Source organism: Phascolarctos cinereus, unplaced genomic scaffold (genome assembly GCF_003287225.1).
Source record: "Phascolarctos cinereus isolate Bilbo 61053 unplaced genomic scaffold, phaCin_HiC Scaffold_4;HRSCAF=312, whole genome shotgun sequence".
Lineage (NCBI taxonomy): Eukaryota > Metazoa > Chordata > Mammalia > Diprotodontia > Phascolarctidae > Phascolarctos > Phascolarctos cinereus.
In genome coordinates, this window is record NW_027555847.1 from 128,665,945 (window position 1) to 128,676,908 (window position 10,964).

General features: G+C 47.8%; 2 protein-coding genes and 2 non-coding genes across 4 annotated transcripts; 2 read left to right on the forward strand and 2 right to left on the reverse strand.

The window, feature by feature from the left end:
- Positions 1-982: 982 nt before the first annotated feature.
- Positions 983-4,750, reverse strand: RNF151 (ring finger protein 151). The gene is made up of 4 exons (XM_021006915.2): positions 4,579-4,750; positions 2,543-2,688; positions 2,025-2,121; positions 983-1,588 (listed from the first exon to the last, which is right to left on the reverse strand). Exons 1-4 carry the CDS (start codon positions 4,579-4,581, stop codon positions 1,145-1,147), a joined length of 690 nt encoding a protein of 229 aa, XP_020862574.1. The 5' UTR covers positions 4,582-4,750; the 3' UTR covers positions 983-1,144.
- Positions 4,751-6,934: 2,184 nt separating this feature from the next.
- On the reverse strand, positions 6,935-7,066 carry LOC144457362 (small nucleolar RNA ACA64). The gene has a single exon (XR_013486668.1). It is a non-coding gene; the product is annotated as a small nucleolar RNA ACA64 (small nucleolar RNA).
- Positions 7,067-7,994: 928 nt separating this feature from the next.
- Positions 7,995-10,939, forward strand: RPS2 (ribosomal protein S2). Its single transcript, XM_021006874.2, has 7 exons — positions 7,995-8,197; positions 8,442-8,531; positions 9,089-9,196; positions 9,479-9,652; positions 9,746-9,905; positions 10,457-10,548; positions 10,820-10,939. The coding sequence occupies exons 1-7, from the start codon at positions 8,021-8,023 to the stop codon at positions 10,898-10,900; spliced, it is 882 nt and encodes a 293-aa protein (XP_020862533.1). The 5' UTR covers positions 7,995-8,020; the 3' UTR covers positions 10,901-10,939.
- On the forward strand, positions 10,612-10,745 carry LOC144457311 (small nucleolar RNA SNORA64/SNORA10 family). The gene has a single exon (XR_013486624.1). It is a non-coding gene; the product is annotated as a small nucleolar RNA SNORA64/SNORA10 family (small nucleolar RNA).
- Positions 10,940-10,964: the final 25 nt, after the last annotated feature.

Sequence of the window (10,964 nt, forward strand, 5' to 3'; positions counted from 1 at the left end):
TTTTGACAGGTCAGATTTTTTCCCCTTCATATCCAGCCTAGTCCCTGGTTCTACTTCATTAATTCAATCCCGGTCACCTCATACTAGAATCCCTCACACACCCCTGCCCCTGACCTTGACCTTTTCTACTATACTGTTCTGTTAATCCCTAAATTTGGAGGTAGTTTGCACTGTTCAGTTACTCTGCCCTTATTTTAGGGCAATCTACATGGGGAGGGGCCTTTGTACAGAAGGGGTATCCGGGCAGCTAGGGGGCACAGTGGATAGAGCACTGGCCCTGGAGTCAGGAGGACCTGAGTTCAAATGTGACCTCAGACACTTGACACTAGGTGTGTGACCCTGGGCAAGTCACTTAACCCCATTGCCCAGCCAAAATAAAAAAAAGGAGTAACAGAAATAGGGTGCAGTGGAGACTGGGCCATGGAGGTCCTAGTAATATATGGAGCTTGGGGATTATCTCAAAGAGACACAGGCTGCAGAAGGCTTTGGGGGACAGTGTGTAGACAGGGGAGTGTCTCAGAGCAGTGTTGAAACTTGAAAGATTGTCTTCAAACCACATAGGACTCTCTCAGCAGTGTAGAATGGTCAATGGAGGAAGGAAAAGATGTTTTGGGGCTACTGAACTATGAGAAGAGACCTAGGTTCAAATCTCAGCTTCAGCAAATGTGAACAAGGGCAAATTAATCTCTTTCTGAGTTTTTTTTTTAAATCTGTAAAATGGGGATGATAATGTTGTCTATTTAACAGGGCTGCTGTGGCAAATCGAGTGAGAATGAAATAAAACTAGTAGAGTAAATATCAGCTATAGATAATATTGTTGGGGTATACTCTGGACAGCATAGACAGCTTCCTGGGGAAGTGAGGTACTTCTCAAGACTACAGGACATGAGAATGGAGTAGTTTTTTCAGAGGAGATGGAGTCCTTGGAGGGAAATGTAACTTGGGGTACCCTGTGTGAATGGGGGGGTATAGGGCCCATTGCAAGGCTGAAGAACAAGGCTTAGGACCCCTTGGGCTCCACCTTTATTCATCCTTCTCTATTTACAGTCATAGTAGCCTGGTCTTCCCCAGTTTTCTCTGGGAAAGGTTAGCCCCCAGGGGAGGGGATCTGGGCAGGAGTCCTGACCATCCAGCTGGGCATGCATCACATAGCAGCCCTGGGTGCCTCGGTGTTGATGTTGGACACATCCATGCTTTCCTCTTCCTCCTCTTCCAGGAAGGTCTCTAGTCGGGTCAGCTGCCTTCGGATGAGGCTGGTGGCCCGGTGGATCCGCCTCATTCGATGTCGAAGGCGGGAGACCAAAGCCCGGCCCTGCGCTCTCCGGCGGCCCCATGCCTCTCGGAGCTCCTGGTAGCAATTATGGTTCTCCCTTTCAACAGCTGTGAGTGTGGCCCCGCAGCCAAGAGGGCAGCGCTGCTGTCGCCTGTGTCCACAGCTCCGGCCATGTTCTGCTAAGGCTGCCCGCTGCACCCTAGCCATGCAGCCTGCATTAGGGCAGGGAGTGAGCTCAAAAGGGCAGGAGTCCAGGTGGATCCTACGCTGAGACAGCGGACAGGTGACACAACAGCCAGCCTGGGAATTCTTGCACTGTACAGACACAGGGACAGAGAGCAAGGGGACACAAAGAAAGACAGAGAAGAGAAAGGTGGAGATGAGGGGGAGATGAGAGAAATAGAGAAGACAGGAAAGAGAGGAAAATAGAAGGGGGAAAGAAACAGGGTGACAAGAAAGAAGACAAGAGACAAACGATGGAAAAGATTAGTAAGTAGAGCTCTGAGGGAGCTTAAATTCTAGTTCAGCCACTTCTTACTGATAAATATCCTTTCTTGATGCCTGGACCAAACCAATCTGCCTCCAAATGCTGGATGGAAAGTAGTGGTTTTGTATGATCTGTGCCCCCAGCCCTTTCCCAGTGTGGATGATCAAGAAACTGCCATTAACAGTTACATTGCTCCTTCCCCTCCCCAGCCCCTTGAAAAGTGAAGAAGTTGCTTCCTGGTTTGTTTGACGGGTAAGGCCATACCTTGACTTGCAGGCGGCCAATGGTTTTTCTGAGTTTGTGCACCTGGACCATCAGTTTCCTCTTCACTTCTTTCCTACAGCAAGGACATGTCTTTTGTCTGGGGAAGAGATAGAGAGCCAACAGGCCAGCTTAACAGGCATGTTCTTTAGGAAATGATCCGTACCCACCTACCACTCCACAGAGTATTCCAGACAAATGTTCCCTTGACCTTTTGCAATGTGTTAACTTATTAGCAAGCAGAATGCATTGAGGGAACATTCCTTCCCCTGGTCTCAAGTATTTCAAGTATCTCCTCTCAGTACTGGAAGGAAAGATGAGGGTGAAGGACAATAGGTTGGGATTGGCCAGGGGCTAGTCATGATCTGGGACCTTCCTAAAAAGGAATTTTTGTACAATAGGTTTTCTTAAAGTGGAGCTTATCTATAATCCTGTCTTTACCCTATTTTTACCTATATTGAGATAGGTAAAAATGCCTACACTCATTCCCACTGAGTTGTGACTAAGACTGTACATCCTACCTGGCCAGCCAGGTTAAGATGCATTTCTTGCAGAAGATATGACCACATGGCAGTTTCACTGGTCGCTTGAGAACCCCATGGCAGACCGAACAAAGCAAGGCACAGTCGGGGGGGCTGGCAAAGAGGTTGAGATCATATCCACCACTCTGTAGGTTCATCCCAAGCAAGAACAGAATAGAGACGTAAGCTTAGTGACCAGGAGAAGATGCGATCCTCTCTCCCACCTCTCTTCTCTTCACCTCCCCAACCTGCCACAGGGGCATCAGCAGGAGGCTGACTGTACGTCAATACAAGAGAGTCTTCTCTCTCCTTTTCCAGAAGGAATGCCCTTGAGTGCTCTGTAATCTTTGAAGGCATGCTAAGTAAATTCATTAAAAGGAAGGCACTCTGGCCTCTTTACTAAGAGGAAAGTGGGACAAACCAGAGCAAGTGTCCATTTTCTGGCCAATACCCCCAGGCCCTGTTCTTTAGTCATCCTGCACCATGGGGGCCTGGATAAGCCCAAATCACATGCTCCAGGATTGAGTGCTGAGGTCACGGTCACATTGCCTATCTGGAGTTTCTGGAATCCTGTACCCTCTGACCAGACCATTCATACACCTCTCCATTCATTCAAACACAGACTAGCAGTGGTCATCAATTGAGCTAGTAAAGGTTCTCTTTAACACCAGATTCAGGCTTCCTAATGTTGTAAAGATGACCCCAGACTCAGTTCCGAAGACTGGTGTCTCAAAGACTTTTTATTAAAGAGGATGAAGTGTGTCATTTTGATTCTGGCGAGAAGTGGGGGCATCTTGGTAGGGAAGAAAATGCGCGGTAAAAGAAGCTAGGGCAAGCTTTATAGTTAGTAATTGCCTAACTCCTCCCTTCTGGATCAGGATTGGTCCTTATCCTTCTGGGTTACAATCTTCCTTATATGCCCCACCCCTAACATACATTATGTGCCTAAAATTGTTTATCACTCCCCACTGAGAAGTTAGCCTGTGCTGATTTCTTATCTACTTATGTGGAAACTTAACTCTTTCATTTCTCACACTAAGGAGTGTTCAGTTGTGTCCAACCTTTTGTGACCCCATCTGGGATTTTCCGGAGTGGTTTACCATTTCCTCTCTAGTTCATTTTACAGATGAGGAAACTGAGGCAAACAAGGTTAGGTGACTTGCCCAGGGTCACACAGCTAGTAACTGAGGCTGTATTTGAACTGAGGTCTCCGTAACTCCAGGCCCAGCACTTTATCCACAATGCTACTTAACTGCCTAAAGTGTACATCCCATTTATTTTCAATACTATAGTATTATGTTTTTCCCTTTTCTATAGCCTTTTTACAGTGAGGGGAGGAAGGGCAGGAAAGGACATATATTAACATAATAAAGAGAATAAAACCAGTCCAGAGAGAAAAATAACTTACCAGAGGTCACTTTGCTGCCTGTGAGACAGAACCAGGCCTAGAACCCAGATGTCTTTTGGGGGAAAGGTGAGACAAATTAGGGCAGACAAGAATCTGGGGAGACTGTTTTTTTGGTGAGGCAATCAGGGTTAAGTGACTTGCCTAGGGTCACACAGCTAGTAAGTTTCAAGTGTCTGAGACAAGATTTGAACTCAGATCCTCTGGAGTTCTATCTACTGCGCCACCTAGCTGCCCCTGGGGAGACTTTTTTTTTTGGTTAGGCAATGGAGTTAAGTGACTTGGCCAGGGTCACACAGCTAGTGAGTGTTATGTGTCTGAGGCCAGATTTGAACTCAGGACCTCCTGACTCCAGGGTCGGTACTCTATGCACTGTGCCACCTAGCTGCCCTAAGGAGGGACTTTTAATGGGCTGAATAGGGCCCATACACACCCCACTACCATTCTATTTAAGTTTCTAGTGGCCTCCCCTAGGGAAGGTGCTACTTAGGGGTCTCCACAGCCAAAGAAACAGGCCCCTAGACAACAACTCTCCCTTCTTCTGCCTTTCCTCACTATGGTGTAATGTACACTGAAAAAAAATTTGTGACCCCTCCCAGAGAACAGAAGTGGAGAGGAGGCATGAACTCACCATGATCGTGGTCTTAGGCAGCAGCACTACTGAGCTGAGGCAGGCCAAGACCCCATTTCACACACCTCTATTCAGGCTGACATCACAGCCTCATTGTCTACCATCAACCAATCACAGCCTAGTCCTAGGGGCAGTGCCCAGCCAGGAGCAAGGCTGATCAGCACCCAATCAGGGGTGTTCCTGTCCTTTCTCTCTAGGTACCTACCAGAAGCCCACAATGGGGACAGGATCAGGCTGCAGTTATGGCCTGTTCTCAGTTGCTTCTACATGTATATACTTTAACTTGATTCTTATACTCTTTTTGAGGGAGGGCAGGGACTGTTTTCACCTTTTTACAGATAAACTGAGCTCAGGTTTTTTCCAAGAAACAATGTAGCCCCTAATTTTACCAAATAAAGAAATTGAGACCCTCAAAATTCAAGAGTTTTTTCCCACAGCAGACTTATGACTTGGCCTCCAAGTCTAGGAATATGTAAGAGCCAAATTAATTGCTAAATGACCTAAATTCTGCCAGGGAATGATAGCACACAATGTGTTCTAGTACTGTCTGCTAATTTCCTATGATTTTTGCAGAGTTCTTCCCTCTCTCTAGGCATTGGCAAAAATGAGGTTTGGATCAATGACCTCTGCTGGATATTTCCAGCATATGGACCCTCCCACCATTAATCTGCTTTAGTATTTAGGACTTTTAGGCCCTCCTACCCCTACTGCCAGGCTATAATTATAATTTGTACTCTCAAGATCAAAAGAAGCCTGGACCCTCCAGCCTGGAGTAGGAAGAGACTTTCTGGGCACGCAGGCCAACCAACAAGGATCGTGCAGTGTCTTACATTTCCTCAGAGCCATCATGAGACTCTTAATACAACTCTTAATCCCATTTTGCTAATGGGGAAATGGAAAATCATAACAAGCACCCAGAGCCAGTAGTATGGAAGCTTTTCAAACTGAATATACCACATACACACAAAGGCTCCAACAAATCATATTTTGTTAATTCAGCTTTATTAGTCTCCTGGATTAAAAAAATAACCAAAATAAAAATATAGCAATCACCTTCCTCCGTACAACTCAATCCAAATCCCCTGGTCCCTACCTAATTTATCCATTCAACAAATAGCTGTATTGTACTGAGAATGTACCCCAAATCCTCAAAAGGGATTGGCCCCTGCCCACGTAGATATCATGGAAGCAACTTTAGAGAACATGAGTTATCTGTGGCAGGCTCTTTAATCCACGATTCTATACCTCCCCTTTCCCTTTTTTTCTCCAGTCTCAAAGAAAGCATTTGTAGAAAGCCAGGCCCACTGTATAGGTACCCTGGATTTCTATACTAAATTTTTCTATACTCATTTGGTTATAGAATCAACTCCGATGGATACCACACAGGCATCTCCAACTTAATCGCCTACTTCCATATTCTGGCCAGACTGGCTCACCAAAACATTCCATTTGGAATTCTGTCACTTCCCACCACTTGTTAAGATTCCTGGGGCTCCCTTTAAGGTTAGGTTCTTAAAAGAAGTTTTTCCTGATCGCAGTGGTTTGTGCTCTTCCCAGCCCTATATTTCTATTTTTGTCGTTCAGTTGTGTGACTTACTGGACCCATACTGTCCATGGAATTTTCTTGGCACAGGTACTGGAGTAGCTCTCCATTTTATTCAGTGGATTAAGGGACGTCTGCTCAGGGTCACAGAGCTAGCAAATGAGGCTAAACTTAAACTCGGGTCCTCCTCACTCCAAACCAAGCACTCTATCCACTGAGCCACATAACTACTTCCTAGGGAAACAGATTAAGTTACTTGCCCAAGGTCACACAGTTAAGTGTCTAAGACTGGATTTGAACTCAGGTCTGGCACTCTATCTGAGACATCTAGCTGCCTCACCAGTTCTATTTACTTTCTGCAGATTATGTTATTCCCCTATTCACTCACAGAGCCTAGAGGAGAAGCACTACTTCCTTTTAGTCTGACTGCCCCCCCCCATACAAGGTCTATCATAAACTAGATAACTTCATAAACACAGGTCGGTTTCCCCAAATTCTGCCAGCCTCCTTTTGTGATCTTAGCCATCTCTTTTCCACCCCACCCCACCCCCTCATTCCCCAGTATGTGGTGTGGGGGAGACTGGATCACAGCTGTCAAGGGTAGTCCACGTGGGTCTCCAGGTCTCATGGTAGGGGAATCCAACTTCGTTAGGGGGCCTGTTCAATGTGGGTCCCATAGAGTACTTGTAAACGCGATCTGGAAGAGGCTGTTCCAGGGGCTGGGAACTCCTAAGACCTGGGAGAAAACAGCAGTCAGTGGAAGTCCTGCCCCTTCTTCCCCACGCTGGCCCCCGCCCCCAATCACGCCTTAGCATCTGTCGGGGCCTGGGTTTTATCCCCCACACTCAAGTCTATGGGGGATAAGCTTAAAGACCCCTGGTGTCTGTGGGCGCCGTGGTCTCACCCAGGGCCACGGGAGCAGGCCGCGGGTGATTTTCAGACGACGCCGGCTTAACCCCCTTCCCGACAGGCTCGGACGACAAGCGCACCACGGAGCCCCGGCCTCGAGCCTGGGGCATGGCCGGAGCCCAAGTGCCCGCAGCGAAGACAAGCTGCTTTCAGCCCCCCTTTCCCCACCTAGCTGGGTTATTCCTTACCCGAAGAAGAGCCACGTGGAGCCGCGGCTCCGCAACTGCCCTCCCTAGAACAGCAAAGCCTTCCAGACACGTAAGGAACTTCACTCTTCAGATTCAAAGAAGTAAATGAACCCGGGCCCTCCAAATTTATACCCATGCGGCTAACAACTACTGGTGCCGGAGTACCAGAAATCTGCTTCCGGGTCAGAAGCCAAAGCAGCGGCTGTAGCTCTAGGCCACGCCTTGGGAAGAAAAGTTGGAGGGGCCTGATTTAACCAATCATAGAAGCTTCTCCATTAATCTGAGTAATTCAGGTTCCCGGTCCGGAAGATATCGCGAGAACTAGCTTCCTATAAAAGGTCTGTTGCGCCTAGGACGGCCTTCTACTTCTGGTGAACACGTGAGTGTGTCTTTATTCTTTGGAGAGTGGGGGGGGGATGGGAGGAGAGGTGGAGGACTGAGGAGTTATCAGCGAGTGGACGGGAGAGAATCCGCGAGCATCGACTCCGCGCTTCCCCGGGGAGAGGTGCCCCAGCTTGAGCCTGTCAGTCCGTGTGGTCCGCGGGCCGGGGCCAGGCCTATTTGGTACCGCGGGGCCGCCCCGGGGAGGCTCGGGCCGGGCAGCCGTTGGGCGCCGCTTCCCTTGTCCGGGCGCCGCTCGCGGGTGTTTCCGTAAGCGCTCGGGGGCTGCGGCGCCCCTGGGGGCCGCCCGGCGCCGTTCGATGTTAGTCTGAGCCTCGGATTGGGGTGGAGTGGGTGGGAAGGGGGATATCAAAGCGCCCGCTTTCAGATCTGGTGACCAGGCTCTCATCTCTCACAGCAAATGGCGGACGACGCCGGTGCTGCGGGAGGAGCGGGAGGCCCTGGGGGCCCCGGAGTCGGAGGCCGAGGTGGCTTCCGCGGTGGCTTCGGCAGCGGGGGCCGAGGTCGAGGTCGGGGCCGTGGTCGAGGCCGTGGCCGCGGCCGCGGGGCCCGGGGAGGAAAGGCCGAAGACAAGGAGGTTAGTCTTTGTGCTTTGGTGCAGTGAATGAACCGTTTGGTTTTTTTCCCTTTCAATTTTTCACCGCCCGCGTCTTGGGTTTTATTTTATTTCACCAAACTCTTTATGCCGCCGCAGTGCTGGGCGTTCCATTCATCCGGGTGGGGAAAGGTAGCTCTGGCCCCTGGGTCTGGAGGCCGTGGAGTGAGGAAGGGGAGAATTGTCACCGCCTGCCTATAACCGGGCGTTCTCTTGGTGTGTCTAGTGGGTTCCTGTCACTAAGCTGGGCCGGCTAGTCAAGGACATGAAGATCAAGTCTTTGGAAGAGATCTATCTTTTCTCCCTTCCTATCAAGGTACTGGGGAGGTGGGCAGTGGCATGGGCCATGTTCTAACAGCCTTCCGGGGGTCTTTACCAGGAAATCATCCCCCCCATCCATTTTGCATCAAGAGAAGCCACTTATAAATAAAGGAGGGAGGGGCCACAGTACAGGTGTACTGGCCCTGCCATGTCTGGCAAGTTGTTTATCCTCACTTTAACCATATAAATGGCATTTCTATTTTAACGGGGGAAGGTGGATTTGTCACAGAATCAGTAATTATTTAATCTTGGTTATTTAAAGAACCCATTTCATTTCCTAGTCGTTGAGTCACTGAATCTTGAGGTCTAATCTCATGACCTGAAAATGAAGGTAGGATTCAGCTCACAAGGATCTCAAGTTCACAAGCACTTTATCCAATTTAAAATTTGAATTATGTTTGAAGGTAATGCTCCTGAGAATTTTATGTGGCTTGTAGAATTGTAAGGGACCAACATCCATCTTGTTCTCCCTCTAAAAGTACATAAAAGTAGCTTCTTGAAAATATAGGAACTGTCTCAACTAGGAACCTAACCTAATCTTATTATATACAGGAGTCTGAGATCATAGATTTCTTCCTGGGATCTTCATTGAAAGATGAGGTTCTGAAGATAATGCCTGTTCAGAAACAAACTAGAGCTGGACAGCGTACCAGGTTCAAGGTAACTTGTCTAGCTGGGCTAATTCAACCCAGGCTTCATTTTAGGGGCCCTCACAATTGGCTTAAAGTTAGGACATTTGTGGTTTTGTAATGAAGTTCATACCCCTATCTTCAAATGATCTGGGGCAGGGATCTTTTTAAAAATGTTAAAAGGTTTTCTGCTATGTTTCTTCCTCACTGGGCAGTCATAGTCAACTTAATACAATTCACCTAGCCACCCAGCTAATGTTTATACGTGGGTAGGGAGTTTTAAGATACTCTTTTAAAAGCACTTTCTTTATAGGCTTTTGTGGCCATCGGTGACTACAATGGCCATGTTGGCCTGGGTGTCAAGTGCTCCAAGGAAGTGGCCACAGCTATTCGTGGTGCTATCATTCTGGCCAAGCTGTCCATCGTTCCTGTGAGACGTGGCTACTGGGGGAACAAGATTGGCAAGCCTCACACAGTGCCCTGCAAGGTAAGGAATAGGAGTGTAATAAAGAGGTGTGTAGCCTGTTGCCATGTGACAGGAAAAGGTGGCTCATCACTGAATTGCTGTTGTGGTCTTCAGGTCACTGGGCGATGTGGATCGGTTTTGGTGCGCCTGATCCCCGCCCCTAGAGGTACTGGCATCGTCTCAGCTCCTGTGCCTAAGAAGCTCCTGATGATGGCTGGAATTGATGACTGCTACACCTCTGCAAGAGGCTGTACTGCCACTCTGGGCAACTTTGGTGAGTGAGCTTTTAAAACGCTCATGCTGGCAGGAGAGCTTTACCAGTGGTTGGTAGAGGAATTCAGCTTTTTAAAAATAACCTTTAGCTGCACTTAGTTACACTGATAAACATGAGATTATTAAAACCTAAGGAGAGAGCAATTCAGTGTTCTTTGTAGTAAAGAAAGGTGGAGCTTGCATCCTATTGTATGTGCATAATTGGAGGACTGCTATATTTGGGGGATCATAGCATTTGAACTGAACAGTGAACAAAGCTAAAAATTCTAAGTTAGTGAAAAGATGATAAACATGGGGAAGAGTCAGTGCCTCTGCAGGAGTAGCAGGCATGGGGGGGGATGAGGGAATTGGATGCCATTGTTAACACTGACTATAAATTGGGTAAGCCACAAGTGAGACCATTTGACAGTGGTATGATAGAAGTATGAAGGTCAAAGCAGAAAGGAAGGTGGACTGAGGGCTGACAACAGCTCATTCACTGAGCATATGAGGCCTTTAGAATATGAAGTTTATCTTCTGAAACTAATCACATATAACTTCTTCCTTCAACAGCTAAAGCTACCTTTGATGCCATCTCCAAAACATACAGCTATCTAACCCCAGACCTGTGGAAAGAGACTGTGTTCACTAAGTCTCCCTATCAGGTATGATATGGGAACTTGCAGGAGTGGGGGGTACAACTGAGATGATTTGGGAAATAGTTCCCAATCTCCTTAGCTCTGCTCAGTTGCACTTGGCCAAGTATGGTGTGACTGTTGTACACAGGAGAAAGAACAAGAATTCCCTTTGACAACAGCTTGACCTGCTGTGGTCTCTCTGTTCCATATGGGATTTGACAACTGCCTCTTTTTAAGTTAGAGGTTGTGCCTTGTACCCATTGGTACAATATAGTGAAGGCTTGTTTTGTAATTGCAGGAATTCACCGACCATCTTGTGAAGACTCACACTCGAGTGTCTGTCCAGAGGACTCAGGCAGCTGCTGTGGCAACCACATAGATGTTTTTTATAAACAAATAAATTAAACTATGCCTGCTAGATACTTGTAGTGGTTCCTTATTGG